At 49.0% G+C, this 20,489-nt stretch overlaps 1 protein-coding gene and 1 long non-coding RNA gene across 2 annotated transcripts in view; one reads left to right on the plus strand and one right to left on the minus strand.

Moving 5' to 3' along the window:
- Window positions 1-20: 20 nt before the first annotated feature.
- LOC130474211 (uncharacterized) lies at window positions 21-8,317 on the minus strand. The gene is made up of 3 exons (XR_008933225.1): window positions 8,252-8,317; window positions 1,027-1,093; window positions 21-106 (listed from the first exon to the last, which is right to left on the minus strand). It is a non-coding gene; the product is annotated as an uncharacterized LOC130474211 (long non-coding RNA).
- Window positions 8,318-11,845: 3,528 nt separating this feature from the next.
- The window catches only part of CAPNS1 (calpain small subunit 1), a 28,069-nt gene continuing 19,425 nt past the window's right edge, over window positions 11,846-20,489 (plus strand). The window contains exons 1-2 of the mRNA XM_056845858.1: window positions 11,846-11,872; window positions 19,617-19,822. Of these exons, the coding sequence (XP_056701836.1) occupies window positions 19,626-19,822 (197 nt within the window). The 5' untranslated portion in view covers window positions 11,846-11,872; window positions 19,617-19,625. The remainder of the gene's footprint in view (window positions 11,873-19,616; window positions 19,823-20,489) is intronic.

A 20,489-nucleotide genomic window follows, 5' to 3' on the forward strand; every position in this document is an offset into this window, starting at 1 on the left:
ATGAGCCAGCCACTTACGGTTACGTAAACTTCATCGTGACACCGGGAGCTGCGCAGGTAGCAGGTGATGGTCAGGGTCACACTGGAGTCACAGGTCTCATTCAGAACTGCAAAGCAAAGCACCGTAAGCCACAGAACTGGGAACCCTGGACATCTCCAGAGGTCTTGCTTTCATCAAATCCAGCAGTTCCTAAACTCCCAATAGCCAAACTGCACTTTTCTTCCAAATTAAAATTGGAAAGTACTTCTGCTCTTACAGCCCAAAAAGTTTATTTAACCGAGGAAAGAATCACCCCAACATCTGTATATCTCCAAATGTCACTGTTCTCAGCGTGCCTCCCGAATGGAAAGAGGCAAGCGCAAAGAAGAGGCATGCAGAGACACAACAGGCATTCTCCTTTGAGAGCAGAGAGTCGTCCCAAGTCAGGAGTGAGCAAACAGCTCGATCACACCTGCTGCTCTGTGGAGACTGACTACAGAAGAACAAGTCAGTGAAGAATCTTGCAGAGATGCAGTGGGCAGCCTTTGGGATTACAGGAGATTCAACTTGTTTACCTGGTATTTACCCAGCCAGGAGGTGTGCCAAACCACACATTACTGCAGAAGGGGGCATATCTCCCGGCCGGGTAAATACCTGCTTGTTAATTACCCACACACAATGTGGTTTCCATTGCCTAACCTATTCTGTGGAGCAAACTGGAAAAACTGGGGGCACGGAACTGGTGGTCCTCTGGCCCCTCCCAGCCCTATAGGACGAGCTGACTGACCCAATATCAGCACCAGTTACACCCACTCTGGATGCAGAATGACCCTCTATCAATCGCAGGCAACGGTTGTGAGCCCCCCTCCAGGCCCTGGAGAGACAAATAAATGAGCCATTTGATGCTGCCTGCAAAAGAAACACCTTCCAGCTGCCCCCTAACCTCCCCTGGGAGACCCATCTCCTCCAAAGCCGTCTGTCAAGTGAACAAAGTCTCTTTATAGCCACCCTGGCCTGCCTTTTGTGGGGCTTAATGAAGCCACTTACATTTGAGCGTCACTCCGGTCCCATTAAACATCGTCTTGGGGAACACAAACAAGTGCTCGCTTTGGCCCTGAAAGAGAAGAACCAGGGCAGGATTGGTGGAGAGTGTGCAGCAGCTGCCGGCCCGAGCCCTCCCCTCCCCGAAGGCGCCAGAGTCCGGCCACCATGGAAGATTCCTCTTTGACTCAGAAGGAAAGCAAACAACTTTTTTCCAGTGGAAAGTCGCAGGCCACCCAGCTACTGAGAAGGAGGGCGTGTGAGGAAAGGCAGCGCTGCCCAAAGGGTACTGCAGTCCAGTGCTGTATAGAAAACAAATGAAGGCACTGAAAAGAGGCAGGGACGTCCACTTTTCATACATAAAGCCCCCAGTTCGGTCTCCATCATCTTTGGTCAAAAAGATCTCGGACAGCAGATCTCGGGAAAAGATTTTCTCTGCCTGGGATTCTGGAGAGCTACTGCTAGACAAGGATCATCTGGATAGATCGACGGTCTGACTCAGCAAAAGGGTGCTTTGTATGTTCATACTAGGAAGCCCCGAGTTCGAATCATGTGTCAGATACCCACCTCAGGGCTCGACTAGAAGCGGTTCCCCAAAGTCTCAAGAAGAGAAGGTTGATTTTGGCCAGGGACCAAATCCAGAATTTCCTGCTCTGCCATGGAGTCTTATGGGCCCTATTTTTGGTACCAGCTGTTCTTTCTGCCACTGTTTTCTCTAGCAAAGAACTGGGGAACTGGAGTGATACTGAGGACAGAACGCTCAACAAATCCTCCTAATCCCAAACCATCCCACTTACATGCAGACACGATTGGCGATCCATCCACTGCCAATTCCTCTGCTTCCATATGAACACCCATGAAGCTACCTTATGCTGAGTCAAGAGCCTTGGTCTATCAAAGTCAGTATTGTCTACTCAGACCAGCAGCAGCTCTCCAGAGTCCCAGGTGGAGGAGGTCTTTCACATCACCTACTTGCTAAGTCCTTGTTACTGGAGATGCAGGGGATTGAACCTGGGACCTTCTGCCTGCAACACAGATGCCCTATTACTGAGCCACAGCCCCTCCTCAAACACATGAGGCTGCCTTATACTGGATCAGACCCTGGGTCCATCGAAGTCAGTATTGTATTGTCTACTCTGACTAGCAGCGGCTCTCCAAGGTCTCAGGCTGAGGTCTTTCACATCACCTACCTGCCTAGTCCCTTTAACTGGAGATGCCGGGGATTGAACTCTGGGACCTTCTGCACACCAAGCAGAGGCTCTTTCACTGAGCCACAGCTACGGGCCCTTCCCTATCCATCAAAGTGAACCTGGCTCTTGCACGGTAGGCTGCAGCTCTTCCTTCTCCTCTCTGAGTAGACCAGGGAAAAGGCAAGGTGCCACACATGAAAAGATGTCCCATTGCCCTCTGGTTATGTCCTGCTCTAACCAAAAAGGCCTACCTGTCGGCCAGCAAGAGTTGTGTTTATGTGCTGTCCTAATTAAGATTACAACCTACCAATTGCCGAGGTAAATGAGTAACCCGCAGCAAGATTACTCTGAGAGCTGTAAAGGAGTTTCACACCACAAAGCAGTCCTTATCTTGCACGGGCATAAATACAATTCTAGAAGCACCTGATCAAGGCACTCTGGCTCTCTGCCCTAAAAGAGAACTCCAAAAAACCAAGAAGCACCGACAAATGCTTAGGAACCGGCAGGACAAGATCCCCCTTGACAAAGGTCTTGGTGGCCTCTCCCTTAGCCCCCAGGGCTACTACAGCGCTGTCACCAAGGTGGCCTCTCCAGCTCAGATGCTTATGCTAGGGGGAAAACCTGAGGCTCAGCAAATCACCTGGCTCTGTGCCCTTCTCTGCACAAGCGCCTTCCTTGCTCATTCATTACAAATATTTAAGTTGTATTTCAAGTCAACCACAGCTGCCGCTCCAGACAGCCAGGTTATAGTCCCACAACGTGCTTCTCTGGTTGGCTAGCGTTGCTCTCCCGATGCCAGATTTGTGCAGAGTTGCCAAACAGAAGGCTCCCCACCTCCCCGAACATAATGGGTTTGGGAGGTCTGACAGAAGACGGATCACTGATTTGGCATGCTAGTGGTGTGAAACATCACAGTGAAGCCAGACTAATAACCACATTGTTGGCCCTAAGTCGGCAAGTGGGGAGAAGATGAGGATCTTACCCAGAGTAGAACAGGAAGTAGCCAAGGCCTCTGCCTTTTTGCCTGTGCCCAAAACCACGTGAAGGCAGAAAGCTGCCCCTCCCACATGCTCAATTGCCCATAACCCGGAAACACCCCCCCGCATACAAATTCATAGATATCTTATAACAACTGTTCTGTCTGATTGATAATACTCTTTCATTTTGAATCCATCCAAGATCTATCTCTATTTTCTAAATAATTCTGATAACTTAACATGTAAATAAAAAGACTTAACTTTCTCCATAAATTCTCTTCAGGTCGGAATTTTATTTCCAGACCACTAGTTCTGTTCTTGCAGCAGTGATAATATAAAGAACAGGAGTCAAAAATTTCTTAGGACAAGAGTCAATTAGATTTAACAAAAACAATTTCGGCATCTGATGAAGAGAGCTTGGAAAGCTCACACTCCAAAAATCTTGTTGATCTCTAAAGTGCTACTGGACTCAAATCTAGCAATTCTGGAAAGAACTCTACAGTGCGCTGAATACCCCTTGACAACATAATTTTAATCATACACCAATAATTTTGTCCCCTCGCACAGTTCTACCATGTGAAGATATGGTCGGTGTTTAATTCTCCATAATACCAACAGTTACTTGTTGCTGATTTGTACATTTTTCTAGTCTAGCCAGAGAAAAGATGCCACCATGATAGCATCTTACTCGCATTCTCATGTAGAGAGAAACTAGCAGAAAAGGATAAGACGATTGGGGAAAAGAATTGCCCCACCCCTTGGTTCAGTCACAGGGGCTAGCCACCTGTCTACCCGAAGGCACTCATTTCTACTTTTCCCAACTGCACCTGTAGCAGAAGGTAAAAAGGTGGGAGACAGGTATTGACTAGCCTGGAGCAAGGAAGAGGGTGTGAAGTCCTCACCTCTGGCACAGCACGTGTCTGTGCAGAAGTAGGTTAGCCTTCTCGAGTCCAGAGATGGTATCAGACTGTGTGGTTTGAGCTAGCAAGGGCAAGTCAGTCACCTAGGGTTCCTATTTCCTGCTGCTGCTACCCCCCTCCCCCGCGTGAGGCTGATGTTTTCACAGCCCTTTCCTCCAAGGATCTGGGGCATTTGCAAAGACAGAGAGGGGGTGCCTGTATCGAATGCAAAAATCTCCATTCCCACCCCGAAGCCAATCCAAACAGCAATTACCCCACTGCTCTTTGGGAACAAGATATCCTATGAAAGAACGGCAGGGTTTCTTTATAGGGAATTTTTTTTTGGTATCTATAGATGCCCATCTCTCCCTCCTTCCGCCCACTTCCGCTCATTGTCCCCAGTCTTCTACAAAATACTCCCAAGCAGCAAAACTCTGACTTCCTCATGTCTCAGATCTCTCTAGAACACTCTCCACCTTTCTCCAAAGACCAGATTTGCATAGCAGTTAAGAGAACTTTGCTCCAGTAAATTCCTCCGGTAAGGCAGAAACTGCTTCCAAGCCCAGCCACCTGCATGCAAATTATTTCCTCCAGCACAGGGCTACAGCCCTCCCCACCTCTCTCACCTTTCCTGTCTCAGGGTTGACAGGACCAAACTACCTAACAGAGTTGGTGCAGGGGGTCAACTGAGGCAGTGTATATAAAGCATTATCGAAGCTCTTATGAGAATTAATGCAATTGTTTCATCAGGAAATGAAGATCTAGGTTTCTCTGATAGTACCACCAGCCACCAGCCTAACATCTACAGGAATACATGAAGCCACCTTCTACTGGATCAGATCCTTGGTCCATTGAAGTCAGTATTGTCTACTCAGACTGGCAGCGGCTCTCCATGGTCTCAGGCAGAGGTCTTTCACATCACCTACCACCTGGTCCTATTAACTGGAGGTGCTGGGGATTGAACCTGGGGCCTTCTGCATGCCAAGCAGATGCTTTGCCACTGAGCCAAGGCCATTAAGACTCACCATTAAGACTGGCAGGGTGAAATGAAAGGAAACCTTTCTCCCAATCAAACTGACAAATCTAAAGCAGAAGAAGAGTTGGTTTTTATATGCCGACTTTCTCTACCACTTAATGAAGAATCAAACTGGCCTTCCCCTCCCCACAACAGACCCCCTGTGAGGTAGGTGGGGCTGAGAGAGTGTGACTAGCTCAGGGTCACCCAGCTGGCTTCATGTGTAGGAGAGGGGAAACCAACCCACCAGGTTAGTCTCTGCCGCTCATGTGGAGGAGTGGGGAATCAAACTCGGATCTCCAGATCAGAGTCCGGATCAAACCCGGTTCTCCAGATCTGAGCCCACTGCTCCAAACCACCGCTCTTAACCACTACACCACGCTGGCTCTCCAGGAGAGGTCATGATGTGTAAAAACAGCTCAGTATTTGGCAATCATTTCTTGTAAAAACTCTATAATGTAAATGGCTATGTTTAAGTTATAAAAGGCATATCATGATAATAAACTTTTCTGTAAAAAACAAAAAGACTGGCAGGGTGTGGAGAGGCAGCATTTCCATGCATATGGGCACACACTGCAATTGTCCTGGGGGAAGGCCTGTAAAAGGAATACCCCTGCCCCACCAATGTCTACAGTAGCTTAAAGGCATGGCATTCACTGCAGAAGCACCCCTGAGAATGATGCTTCACTCTCATGGTGCCCCCATGCTCCTCTCAAGGGGCACAACTGAGGATTCCTTTTATGTTTCTAGGAATCTTGCGCAGTTACCCCCACCCCCATCCCAGGTATCTGTCAGAGCGGGCAGAGATGCTTGGTATCAGAGCTGGAGGAAAGCGTCCATCTGCTGAACCGCCAGAATCTCTCTTGAGCACAGTTTTGCCACATCAGGGTAGGGTGAACATGCTCCCACTCTCCATACGAGCAAAAGGGTGCATTCACAGACCTCCACTCCCACCGGGGAACAAAGTTAAGGTGGACCCTGTAGAGATGACCAAAGTGCAGAGAGAACTGATGTGTGGGGAGGGAAGGCAGAGAGAATCATGCTTGTTGGCCTGATGCATATGCTTGATTTAGACATGAGGGTGGGGGCTAGGCTGACAAAGAGGTAAACTATGCCAAAAGGAGGAGGTGTGGGTTTGTTTTTTTTACAGCTGAGGCACACCAAAGAGCAAACACTAGGATGATCAATGCGAATTTGTGTGGAAACCACAACCCCTGGCCAACCGCCTGTGCTCAGTCAATGTGCAGAGTTTGCCCTCCATGCATCGATTCAGCACAAGCGCCAGGCCAACAGCCTTAGATCTGCTACCCCCACCCCCACATTGATTTTCCTAGTCTTTGCTCCAGACTGTCGAAAGCCACACCTATCTACATAGCCCCACCCACAATCCCATTTCTTGGTCATGCTACTGTGTAATAGAGCATCAACTGTCTGCAAAGACTTCGAATACCAAGAACGAGAATAATTTGTATTTTACTAATTTACCCAACCTTTCTCCCCAACGGAGCCCTAAAGTGGCTCACATCATTCGCCAATCCTTTATTTTATCCTCACAACAACCCTGAGAGGTAGGTTAGGCTGACAGCATGGCCCGAAGCCCCCCCTTCCATGGCAGAGGGGGGATTCAAACCCGGATCTCCAGATACTAGTCTGACACTGGGACAGCTACACTGTGCTGGTTCTCATTAAATAACTTTGCCACTGGTGTCAATAACGTTGCAGTAAACAGGGGTTCGTGGGGGAAATAGAGACCTGAACCGTTATTTCAAGAAAACAGTTTATTCTGGCAGCTGCGACCCAGAGGCCCTAATGGGCAGAAATCTCCAAGTCCCGATTGTACTGTGTGTATGTGTGTGTGTGTTAAGTGCCGTCAAGTCGCTTCCGACTAATGGCGACCCTATGAATGGAAGTCCTCCAAAATGTCCTATCTTTGACAGCCTTGCTCAGATCTTGCAAATTGAAGGCTGTGGCTTCCTTTATTGAGTCAATCCACCTTATGTTGGGTCTTCCTCTTTTCCTGCTGCCCTCAACTTTTCCTAGCATGACTGTCTTTTCCAGTGACTCTTGTCGTCTCATGACGTGACCAAAATACGATAGCCTCAGTTTAGTCATTTTAGCTTCTAGGGTCAGTTCAGGCTTGATTTGATCTATAACCCATTGATTTGTGTTTTTTGGCAGTCCACGGTATCCGTAACCCTCTCCTCCAACACCACATTTCAAAGGAATCTATTTTCTTCCTATCAGCTTTCTTCACTGTCCAGCTTTCACACCCATACATAGTAATAGGGAATACGATGGCATGAATTAATCTAGTCTTGGTGGCCAGAGCCACATCCTTACCCTTCAAAATCTTTTTCTACGATTGTACTGAGGAAAGGATATTTATCCAAATTCAAGTTATGACAGTACATCAGCATTCTGAACATACCTGATTGTATTACAGACAGAAAGGCGACTCAGTACAGTTGCAGTTTCCTCCAGTTTCTCCAATCATTGTTTATAGTTCACTCTGACACTCCATGTCTCTTAACCCACTTACTTAAAGCACACAGAGAGCAAGCCTGTATCTAGGTCAGTGGTTCCCAACCTTTTTTTGACCAGGGACCACTAGGACTTTTTTGTTCGGCGCCGGGACCCCAAGGTTCAAAATAAAAATTCCGAGAATCTGAAAACAAACTTTAATCACAACTGTTAGTGAAACATTAAAATTAGAATAAGATTTGAATATATATTTTATAATAGAGAACTTTTAATTGAAAATATTAATTTATGATGGGTTTATAACTTTGTTTCGTGGCCCTTAATTCAGTTCTCGCGGACTCCTGTTGGGAACCAGCGATCTAGGTAGACATGCCTTTCCCCCAGCTTCCCTAGCAGTCTGGATGCCAATTATTACCGGGAGATCTTTGGGGCCACTGTTACAATTAAAAACAACCACCTCTGTCATTCATAATAATATTGCTCCACCCCTTTTTGTAAACCCCTCCCCATAAAAAAACTTTTTTTAAATCTCCTGCTGATCCAGGGAGGTGGGAGACAGGCGGGAGACCCTCACTGGGAGAGGAGGGGGGGCACCAAAGGACTGGGGAGGCCCCTCCCCTCCAGGCCCCGCCCCCTGTAGCGCCCCGCCCCCTCCGCCCCCGAACTCACGCTGATCTCCAGATGCCAGCGGCCGGGCTCCGAGCCCGCCCCGCCGGCCACGTCCGCCCCCAGCACGGCCGCCCAAGCCAGCAGCCCGAGCCGGAACGAGAGCCGCGTCCCCGCGCAGCCCGCCCGCCGCCATCCCGCCGCCATCCTCTTCCGGGACCGGGAGTCACGTGGCCAGGCGGCCGGAGAGGAGGGGCCGGGGGGAAAGTGACAGCTTCGGGCGCGACGAAGCGAGGCCCCGCCCCCTCCCGTTCGGTGCCGGGGACCGGGTGTAAAGAGGCTTCCCTGGGGAGGAACGAAAAGCGAAGGAAGGCGTTGGACTTGTGATCAAGCTAAAGACTTTTGGGATATGATTTACAATGAAATAAGAATAATTCTTCAAAGAAATTTACCCCAAACACCGGAACTGATGCTACTCAGCATGATCCCAGATGATGTGATAATACAAAGCACATTCTTTTCTTTTTTTTATAAATTTTTTTATTTTCATAATAAACACACACAAAAACAAAAAAAACAAAAAAAACAAAATACATATACATAAAAAGAAAAACAAAAACAAAGGACATTCTTGATCTATGCTACAATAGCTGCAAGACTGCTGCATGCAGCTAAATGGAAAGGGGCAGATATTCCTGGAAAAAAAAGACTGGATTATAAAAATGTTTGAACTGGTGGAAATGGCGAAACTTACAGCTACTTTAAATCAAAAGGACAGCGAGCAATTTATGGGGGAATGGGAGGTTTGGATGAATTACTGTAAACATGAGTTAAGACTGGGAAAAATGGAAGAATACTTATTAATCTGATCCATGTGATGATGATAATAATGTTAATAATTAATACTGAATAGATTATATAGCTTAGGAATGAAAATGTTGTGGTTTCATTGGAAAGAATTAGGATCAGAACCCATCATGACGGAATTTAACCATTCTATTAAGAGGCAGACGGAGGTGAAGGGGAAGTCAAAATTTCTTTCTTTTCTTTTTCTTTTTCTATTATTATGTACTTAGAATATTAGCAACATACCTAGACATTTAAATGGTATATATTTTTAAATTGTTGCTTGTCTAATGGAAAAGATATAAAACCAACAAAAAGTTATTAAAAAAGAAAAGAAAAGCGAAGGAAGGAGGGAGGGAAGGAGGGAGGGAGACCTCTCGGATAATCAATGCATCCACCGGGCGGCGGGGGTTGCCAACCTCCCGGAATTACAAGGTGCGCGGAGATCAGTCGCCCTGGAGGCAATCAGTACAGGAATATAGCTGTTAACAATGCCAAATATATTGTAGCTATATTTTTCACAGTATGTGGCAATGATGCCACCCTCAACACATATAGATACTACAATAAAGAGATGTATATTTTTACATTATTGTGAAATATCCAAACAGGTAAGTCTCAACAAATTCCTCTCTCGGGTAAGTATTGAAGCAAAGTTCACTAGAAATATTCTTTTAGGATGCTTTTTCTCATACAGCGGCAAGATGAGCATTGAAGGAGAAAATACGATCGTTTCGGAGCACGAAGCCCAATTCTTCCTCAGTTCTTCAAGAATACAATGCATGCAGTTATATATCACCATCCATAATATCTGGTTTCAACGAATGACCTTTTCCGGATTAAAGTGCATTTATGCTTCCCCAAAAGGGGTAAGATGCTGAGTTCCTTCCACTCCAGGTAAGGACTCAAGTTGAGTGGAAGGAACTCAGCATCTTACCCCTTTTGGGGAAGCATAAATGCACTTTAATCCGGAAAAGGTTGGGTTGGAAGCTCTGCCTTGAGACGACTCAACCAGCCAGGGCGTGGCATTCTGCACACGCTCAGAGCACCGCGGGTTGGGAAATTCTTGGCGCTTTGGGGGTGGATCGAGGGGCGAGTTTGGGGCGGGGAGAGGAGGGGTTGCAGCGGGGTGCCACGCCATAGAGCCCACCCCTCCAAAGCATCCAGTTGCTCCAGGGGAACTGATTCCTGTCGTCTGGAGATGACCCGTAAGCCCGGGAGATCTCCAGGCGCCACCTGGAGGTTGGCAACTTCAATTAGCGCCGCGCACAACGGCCTCGCTTCCGCACGGACGAGCACAGCCTTTGCACGGAGAGGAACGAGCGAGTTGCAGCGCCGAGTGAGGCTTTGCTTTTAGAGCCTGGCTTGTCAGGAATGAGCGGCATAAAAATCTAGCACCCATGTTGGATGTAAATACACTTTCCTTTGTGACCAGATTTATTATCACAAAGTAGAGACGATGCCAGGTTTAAGAAGCAAGGGGAGAAAAAAGCTTTTTTTATTTTGCCAGGCAAAGAGGAGAGAATTTCAGCCCTTTTAGGGTTTAAAAGTGAAAGTCTCCTAACAGACTCCGCCTAGTCCTCATATTTATACTTTTCCAGAGTTCTTTGTTTTAAGAGGATTTGAATATCTCTTTCTCTTAAATCCACCCTAACTCTGATCTCATCTTTGTGGTCACATGCATATGAGCTTATCTGTTATTTGGTGATATCCTGTTCCAGATACGAAAGATCACCTGCTTTGTTCAGTTTAAGTTAGACAGGACTATTTTTTACTGACTTATATAAATAACCGCAGCTTACAAATATAATAGAAAAATAACATTTTTCTAATATGCTAGAATTAAATTAATTAAAACCTTACCCATCCCACACCCAGACGGGCGAATAAACCGCTGCAGCCCCGGGCCCCGTGCAGAGTTTTGAGAACTTGGAGGGGGACAAGCAAGGCGGCGCAGGAAGCCCATCGTGGTTGGCAATGAGAGACATCGGTTCTTGCTGTGTTTGGGGAAAGAGCCCCGCTGGATCGGGTCCAGAGGCTCCCGGCCACCTGTTCCCAAGAGGGGCCAGCCGCATGCCCCCCACCCCACCCCACCCCCGGGGAAGCGCGCATGCCGGGCATGAAGCCAGCAACTATTTCCCCCGCCTCCCCTCGCTGGCTTTCTCTGGCAACTAGCATTCAGTGGTAGACTGTCTCTGGACATGGAGGTTCTACTCAGCCCTCCTGGCTCGCAGGTGCTGGTGGAGGGCTACCAGCCTGAACGTTCTGCTCTTTACACGGATGTAAGCAGAGCCCTGAGGGAATTGGGCTTTCTTTCCCCAGCAGTGGCTAGCTGGAACTGGCATGCAGGCCGACGCTCCTGTGGCTAGTGCCTGGTGCTTCGTAGTCAGGGGTTAGACTGCTCCTGCACCTGGAGGTTCCACCTCTCCTATGAATTCCTGCCTTGTAGGAAAAGCAGTCGATGGGGATTAAAAAAGGAAGACGAAAAGAAGGGGAGCCTGAAAACCAAAGTTGCAGTGCTGCTTGTTTTATTCTTTGCAATATGCATTTTGCAAAAGCTCCGGCGGCGGGATGGGCCACCTCTCCTCTGCCGCGCCGGAGGACCAATTGGAAACGGCAGCCAGAAGTTCAGCCTGAAAGCATCACCGGCTGAACTCCTGCCTGCGCTGTCCAGGCAGCCTTGGGAGAAAGAGGCCGAGGACCGGCGGCGCTAGGGCCCCGCGGGATCATCCGGGCCGCCCCGCCGCAGTGACTCGATCGGGCGTGGTCGATCCCGCAGGGAGACTCCCGGAGATCCGCCTGCTGCGGAATCTACAGCGAAGCGGCGCCTGCGAGTAGGTAAGCGGGGAGGAGGGCTGAACGGGGAAGCCGGGTTCCTCCTCCCCGCCGTGGATCCCTTTCCTTGTAGTAGATCCCCTGGAGATCCACCCGTTTAGGAGGAGATCTCCCCTTCTCTTGCGGGGCCCTGCTTCCTCTGTTGGGCCTGCTTCATTGCTTCCCCCCCGTCGCTCTCACTGGGATCATTTCCCCCTTTGCTTTAAATGGGGGATCCGTTTCCAGTCGCTTTAGGCCTCTAGGATCCTTTCTTCTGGCCGCTGGATCTCCCCCCCCCCCCATTATTTGCCTTTTGGAAATCCACACTCCCACCTCCCCCAGCGCGTCATTTCCAGCCGTTTTCTCAGGCGGTCTCCCCCCCACCCCCCGTAAAAGATTTCCATTTCCTTTATGCACATTTCCCCCAACTTTCCAGCCCAACTAGATCCTTTGGGATCTCCTACTTTCTCCCTTGGGGTCCCCTTCTCCCGCCTCCACTTCCTGGAATCATTTGCTTCCTTTCCCACTTTTCCAGGCCTCTGCCCGGTCGGGGTCTCTCTTCGCTCAAATTTCTGGATTTATTTTATCTGGATTTAATCTTTTTTTAAAAAATATATATATATTTTTATTGCATTGGAAGTCATTTTGCATCTCCATACCTTTATAATTACAATTTACACTTTCCTTCTTCCAATACAAGTTTCCCCCTTTCCCTCCCCCCACGGACCAATCCATAATATCATATTTTCATATTTTCAGCCATGAGCATAGCCTTTTTAGTTTTACTAAAGTCTCTTCGTTGGCTTCTCCTCTTTTCACCCAATTAATATATGGGTTCCACTTAGTCTTCATTTCCATATCTGGATTTAATCATCCGCCCTATATAGGAGACACTTCTCTTTCCCATTTTCTTGGATTATTTTATGATTATTGGGGCGGGGGTCTTAACTATTGCGCGGTGAAGCTTCTACCCCTGGGGGCTCCCCTAGTCTTTCTGACTTTTTAAGGGTTTGGCTGGGGCCATGGGCTGGTGGGGGGAGAAATACGGGACGTAATCCAGTAAATAAGGGATCTATCTGCTGCATTGGATTTAGTATTTAGTTACTTACTTCACTTATGCCCTATTTTTCTCCCCAAAGTGGCTTAAACGTCGTGCTCCTCCCCTCCGTTTTAATTTCACAACAACCCTGTAAGGTAGGTCAGGTTGAGAGTGGGCGGCTGGCCCAAAGTCACCCAGCGAGCTTCCATGACAGAGCAGGGATTTGAACCTTGGCCTCCCAGATCCTAGTCCAACACTCCAACCATTACACCACGCTGGCTCTCTGCATGTGTTTCTTCTTGGCAGGGATGAGCGCGCCTGCCTTTAGCTCCTCTTTGGACTGGAAGTTGAGGAGCGCCCTGTTGCTGGCATCTGTAGATTGGGGAGGGGGGATTGCTGCTAGCCTGCATTTTGGGGGGATGCTTCTGGGTCCCCATCCGATCTCAAGGGGGAAGGCGCTTGTGCTAAAAGGGCCTGCAGAAAGCTAAACGGGCTGCTCCACTGAGACGCGGAGTTCTCCTGAGGGGCTGGGCTGCCTCCTCCGAAGTCCCCAGCTGCCCAGTTGGTTCACATCCCTACTCTGAAGTGGGTCTCCCTGAATGTAACCACTTTTGTTTAAATTCCAAAGACTTTAAAATATCAATTAAACTGCAATGTTTAAAAGGCTATGGAGCTTGGCAGCTAACGGACCACTCACAGATCCCTCACCTACATCTTGCAGCTAGAAAACTACCGTTCCCAGAGTTCCTTGGAAGTAGGGTTGCCAACTCCTGGTTAGGAAATTCCTGGAAATTTGTGGGTGGAGCTTGGGGAGGGGAGGGACCTCAGTGGGGTATAACGCCATCGAGTCCACCCTCCAAACCATCCATTTCCTCCTGAGGAACTGATCTCTGTCATCTGGAGGCCACAAGGGAGGAGGGAATGGGCGGAGGCACTGGGGTTAAAAAGGCAGTCGGGAAGCTGAGGCCGAGGAGGAGAGATGTGAAGCGGTCTCCCACCACGGGGGGCCTCCCAGCCAAGGAGGAAACAGGACCTTCATCCTCTTCTCCAAATCTGAGGGTGAGGAAGCTCCTTTGGAACAGGCGCATGTGGAGGCGGATGGCGCGGATGCAACAGCAGAGGGGGCGGAGCCTCACAGAGTGGTGGAGAATGCGGGCACATGTCTGGCCATGAGGAAGCCCCCTCCCCACCTGCCGCTCCCACCAGGTTGGAAGAGCAGCTGACCTCTCCTACACCCTCCAGTCCTGACGGCTGGTAAGGCTGGCACGGAGACTTTACCCATCCTTGCAGAGGCCATACCAATGGAACCTCCCCTCTCGACACAACTATGGATCTTACCCAGTTTGGGCAACGGCTGGCCGAACACCAGGAGCAATGTGGCCCAGCAGTGACATCACTGGTAAGGGCCTTGGAAGGAGGGCGAGCCTTACAAGCAGGCGGGCGACTGGGGCACGGAGGCCCTGTGGGAGGAGCCAGCCGTCTGCCCATAGTGCCACTTACCAAGCTAGGTCCAGAAGATGAGATTGAAAAGTTTATGGAGGCCTTTGAACGGACGGTGGTAGCCGCGGGGTGGCCTCGAGATTGATGTACTTTTATTATGGGACCTTATTTGACTGGCAGGGCTCAGGCCGCCTTAAAAGCCCTACCTAAGGAGGATGAGGCAGACTATGATCGCCTCAAGGGGGCGATACCAGATCGCTTCCAAATTTCTCCAGAGACCTACAGGCAAAAATTCTGGTCCTTGGCCTGGAAGAAGGCGGATAGGCCCCGAGCCTTCCTGACAGCCCTGAGGGACGTGGCCTACCGGTGGTTAAATCCAAGTATTGATAGGGAAAAGAAGAAGGCTGATCTGGTGGTTCTCGAGCAGTTACTGCAGATAGCCCTCCCAAGAGTTTGAGACTGGGTTGCCTGCAACGAGCCTGCTGATCTCAACGAGGCCGCCCGGTTACTGGAGAACATCATGACCTCAGAGCCCCGTGAAGGGCCCCCCAAAAACAAGGAATGTTGGCGCGCTGGTAAGACCCCGGGTACCCCCGGGAGGTTGGACGCCACCAGGACCGGGACCAAAGCTAGGCCTGCTGCACACTTGCCCTGGAGGGGGTGACGCCTGAGATGCTGGCCCTTCCAGACTGGCTCAGGGAGTCCGACTGGGTTACACAAGTGGCCAGCAGGGGCATCTTTGAAGAGAATGCCCCCCCTGATGGAATGTGACTTAGGGTGGGATGAATCAGTTTAGTTGGTATCCAAGACTATATAGCCCCACCCTTGGTAGCAACTCTCCATTTGTGAGGAAGGCCACTCCAAGCTTTGGTGGATACCAAAAGTTCTATTTCAATGATTTGAACATGATTGCAGTCGGGAAGCTGAGGCGGAGGAGGACAGATGCGAAGAGGTCTCCCAGCATGGGGGACCTACCAGCCATGGAGGAAACAGGATCTTCATCCTCGTCTCCCTCCCAATCTGAGGAAGATCCTCTGGAACAGGCGCATGTGGAGGTGGAGAGTGCGGACGTGACCGTGGAGCCTCACAAGATTAGCTGTAATTCCGGGAGATCTCCAGGCCCCACCTGGATGTTGGCAACCTTACTTGGGAACAACCAGCTGCAGTTAATCCGGTTTGGCTCTGCAGTGATGACAAACCAGCTGGCTTCATTGGAAAAGCAGTTATTTCATCATAAAGACCAGTTCGTCCCTCTCTCAAGTGTTTCATATGTCATCCTGTCATCTAGTTGGAGTTTTAGCTGTTTTCCGGTATGACCCACCCCCAATGTTTCTTTGAGAATCTGGAGGTTGAGAAACGGGATGTCCCAGTTGCCCAGTGCGAGTTCCACGTAGCGGTTAGGGGTAAAGAAGGGAAATACTAGTAAAAATGGATACTAGTCACGATGCATGCCTGTTCTCTCCAGGATCAGAGGAGCTTGCCTGTTATCTTAGGTGCAGTGGAGCACAGGCAGGATGGTGCTGCTGTGGTTGTCTTGTTTGGGGGCTTCCTAGAAGCACCTGGTTGGGCAGTGGGTGAACAGACTGCTGGACTTGATGGGCCTCGGTCTGATCCAGCAGGACTTTTCTTATGTTCTTATGAGATACGATTTGGGGGCAAAAATCAGCACATTACAAAAGAGAAGGAATTAGGAAGGGATTAAATTTTCCAGAGCTGGAAATAGGCTAGTGGTTAGATTGGGTGTGAGCAATGGTCTAGAAGCACATGACACAGCAGCCTTGTGGAAGTTTTGCGTGTCTGGATCGGGATATTTCTTTATTTAATTCATTTATACTTCGCCTTTCCTCCCTTATTGGGAACCCAAAGCAGCTTCCGTTATTTTCCTCTCCTCCATTTTATCCTCACAACAACCCTGGTAGGTAGGTAAGGCTGAGAGTGTGTGACTGGCCCAGGGTCACCCAGCGAGCTACCATGGCATGAGCGGCGATTTGAACCTGGGTCTTCCAGACAACTAGTCCAACGCTCTTAACCACTGCACCACACTGGCTCTCCAGAGATCTCCCAGGAATCCTATGTAAGCCCCTTTGCCTATCATGATGGGAGAGCGGAAGATTGAGGTGGGATCATCACTACTTCTAAGAGTAAATTAGGGGGCTGGAGCCAGTAACCGAAACAACATCCTCTGGTTCTTTCTGCCTGCGAGACTCCTCAAATATGCTGAAAAAATGGTTTTCAAATTAATTTCATTCATTTCATTTCATTAACCTTTATTGGCATACCAAAAGACGGAGATAAAAAACAACAACAATATACCTCCAAAGGGCAATGCAAATTAACTAGAAGGGGCAGCAGAAGGCCCACTGAGGACTGAGAATACTTCGGGAGGTGCAAAAAGCTTAATGCGGTTGAGAGTCAGTAAAAGGGGAAGGATATTTGCCCTTAGAGAATACTGGCTCCTGGAGGGGCAGATTTTAGGGAATGGGGTGGGATTTCTAAATTGCCACCCACCCCATTCCTTGCATTCTAACGTGTCAAATCGGAGAGCCAGCGTGGTGTAGTGGTGAAGAGCGGTGGTTTGGAGCGGTGGACTCTGATCTGGAGAACCAGGTTTGATTCCCCACTCCACATGGGCAGCGGAGGCTACTCTGCTGAACGGGATTTGTTTCCCCACTCCTACACACAAAGCGAAGCCAGGTGGGTGACCTTGGGCTACTCACACTCTCTCAGCCCCACCTACCGCACAGGGTGTCTGTTGTGTGGAGGGGAAGGGAAGGTGATGGTAAGCTGGTTTGATTCTTCCTTGAGTGGTAGAGAAAGTTGGCATATAAAAACCAACTCTTCTTCTTCTACATGGGAGGCAGCATGCGGGGGTTCCGTTCTAGTGAGTAGCGGTTAGAACGGGAAGGGCTGCTTTTGCTGTTACCGTGTTTTTCCCTTATTTACAAATCCAGGCAAGAGAATTTTCCTATCGGTCATGGCTCCTTCCTCTCTGTTTATCCTGCTAGCGCAGCCATTTTGATCCAGAAAGAACAGAATAGCAGGACCGGCCCCAGTGCCGCCTGTCTTTGGCACTGCAAATAACAACTTTATTTTTAGAGAGTTAAATCAGCTGATCTCTTTTCATTCCAGCTGTTCCACTTAGTGTGTGTGTGTGTGTGTGTTGTTAAACAGGCTTTGTGCACAATTTGGGATGGAGTGATTCGTTGTTACAAGTGAATTGAGTTTCCCTGCAGTATTGTTTCAGTCTGAGTAGTGAACAGGGGTTCGAAGTTAACAGGCTCGACTCCAAACAAATCCCATGGCACTCACTAACTTAGAAACCTGCTACTACCAAGCTAGGAATTTGGGTTGCAAAAAAATATTCCAAGGTATAACTGTTTGTTTGGGAGAGTCTTGGATTACGTGGAAGTCCGAAACCTGGAGAAATGTGAATCTCCTCCTTTTGTTGGGGGTATCTCTTTAGTAGAATTTGTTCTATTTCTGATTGGGCACTTTGGTGTGGATTCCACAATGTTGACCACTGATCTACTTGGGCACTGCTGTGTTTTGGACATCTCACAATCCGTGGATTCCTCATCCGCCGAATGGTTGGTATCCTGTAGCAATTCTGCAGGGATATGCTGGATTTGAACCGTGCTTGCTTGTAACTCTGGTTGGACATTTGACTGGAGCTAAAAGGTGAAATGTTTTTAAAGCATTCGTTTTATTAGTCAGTAGGAAAGAATACTTTAATTATTTACAAGCTTGCAACTTGGGCTAATTACAAACTCCAGATTACTTAGTTGTTGTTGTAAAACAAAAAAAATTGACTTTTAAAAGACACGGCAATCATGCCAGGGTTGGTTGGACCCTCTGTTTTTATGTGGAAATCAGGAAAGGGATGGGGCCTGAACTGCAGAGAAAGATTCCAGCCAAATTTGATCAAATGTGAGTCCCATACTGCTGAATCTACAGAGTCGTCCAGCAATGCTGCATTTAGGACCCTTCTGAGCCAAGAGTGGCTGTCTTGGCATCCCATTTGCAAAACATTTTTTTTTAATGGTTGTGTCTGTTCCAGCTTAGATTCCCAATCAATTTCCCAGGCTCTGAATTCTTCCGAAACGTCCCTTCATCTGCTTTCTTTAGAGTCTTTTCTGCTGGGACACCTCGAGGATATGGGCATAATCCTTGGAGATCTGGGCTCTGCTGCTTAGGTAGCTGGTGTGTGCCAGGTTTGTTTAGTAAAAACTGCCAGGAAAGGGGTGTCCAAGTGGAGGGTTCCATTCCTCAATGCTTCATTGGCAGAAAGATCCGTGGGCACAGGAAAGGCTGTTTCCAAAGATACGGTCTCTGGACATGTCAGGAGTTGACAATTATTTTCCTGTATCGGATTAGGGGAGGGGCTGTGGTTCAGTGGCAATCATCTGCTTGGCACACGGAAGGTCCCAGGTTCAGTCCCCAGCATCTCCGGTTAAGGACAAGATAGTAGGTGATGGGAAAGACTTCTGCCTGAGACCATAGAAGAAGAAGAGTTGGTTTTAATATGCTGACTTTCTCTACCACTTAAGAAAGAATCAAACTCACAATCACCTTCCCTTCTCCTCCCCACAACAGACACTCTGTAAGGTAGGTGGGGCGGAGAGAGCTCTAAGAGCTGTGACTTGCCCAAGGTCACCCAGCTGGCTTCATGTGTAGGAGAGGGGAAACTAATCCAGTTCACCAGATTAGCCGCCGCCGCTCGTGTGGAGGAGTGGGGAATCAAACCCAGTTCTCCAGATCAGAATCCCCCGCTCCAAACCACCACTCTTAACCACTACACCACGCTGGCTCTCATAGAAAGCTGCTACCAGTCTGAGTAGACAATACTGACCTTGATGGACCAATGGTCTGATTCAGTATAGGGCAGTTTCATATGTTCATCCCCAGCCCAGAGGTAGAGCCTGCACTTTGCACGCAGAAGGTCCCAGGTTCAATCCCTGGCATCTCCAGTTCAAACTACCTGGCAGTTGGTGATGAGAAAGACCCTTCTCTGCCTGAGACCAATGCGAGTAGACAATTCTGACCTTGATGGACCGAGGGTCTGATTCAGCATAAGGCAGTTTTGTGCATTCCATCAGTGTTTAGACTTGCCCGTGGGCTGTGTTACTTTCCCAGTCTGTTCCGGCACCCCTAATCCTGGACAGCTTCTGAAGAGCAACGTGTTCAGAGCATGCGTTAATTTTGGCCGTATTCATTTCAAGCAGTCGCGTGACCGGCTCTTGTTTCCTTTCTCTCCACCAGGCCTTCTGCATTGATCCCTCTTCTCAACAGCTGCGGAAGATGTTCCTGGTCAAAAACTTCCTTGGAGGAGGCGGAGGGGGCGGTGGAGGTGGAGGAGGAGGGAACATCAACATCGGCAATATGATTGGAGGATTTCTCAGCGGGGGAGGCAGCGGCGGTGGCGGACGGGGAGGTGGTGGTGGTGGCGGCGGCGGCGGAGCCCTCGGGATCCTGGGAGGAGTCATCAGCGCTATCAGGTTAGTCTGTGACGTTGGACAGAGAAGCTTTTGGTCACCATGAAAGAGAGGCGGACGGTGCCTTTTCCTGGGCAGCCGATGTGCCAGAAGTGCTCGCTGCTGATATGCGCATCGCCCGGCTAGCATAAATTTTGACGGGCTTGGAGCACTTGCGGACAAGGATGCACGTTCCTGTGCATCACCAAAGCTGCTGGAGTAGCCCGAGCATTTTGTTTATTTTATTTAAAACATTATTAGCTGCCTTTCTTCTTTACAGCACTCTAGGCGGCTTACAATAAAAATGAGATACATAAAAAAGTGCATTAAAAATCCACAAAACCCAAATTTAAAATCAGTTTAAGACTGCAGCCAGCTCTAAATAAAACCGTCTTCAGCTGCCTCCTGAAGATGGAAAGGGAGGGGGGGCGGGGTGCACCTCCCCTGGGAGGTTGTTCCACAATCGTGGGGCTGCCTGTAGAAAAGGCCCTCTCTGGCGTACCCTTTTAACTGGGGTGCTCCCCCACCCCGGAGATTGGGGCTCTGAAGATGAAAGCCTGGTGGCTGTTTGTGTATTACATTTCCCCCCTGTAATATTTCAGTCCAGGGCTCAGCCCTAGGACCTGTTTTCAGGTCTGGCAGCCAGCCCCTGGAAGTGTGAAGTAATAAGGAAGACCAGAGGCCCTCTGAG

The sequence above is a fragment of the Euleptes europaea genome, chromosome 3 (genome assembly GCF_029931775.1).
Source record: "Euleptes europaea isolate rEulEur1 chromosome 3, rEulEur1.hap1, whole genome shotgun sequence".
Lineage (NCBI taxonomy): Eukaryota > Metazoa > Chordata > Lepidosauria > Squamata > Sphaerodactylidae > Euleptes > Euleptes europaea.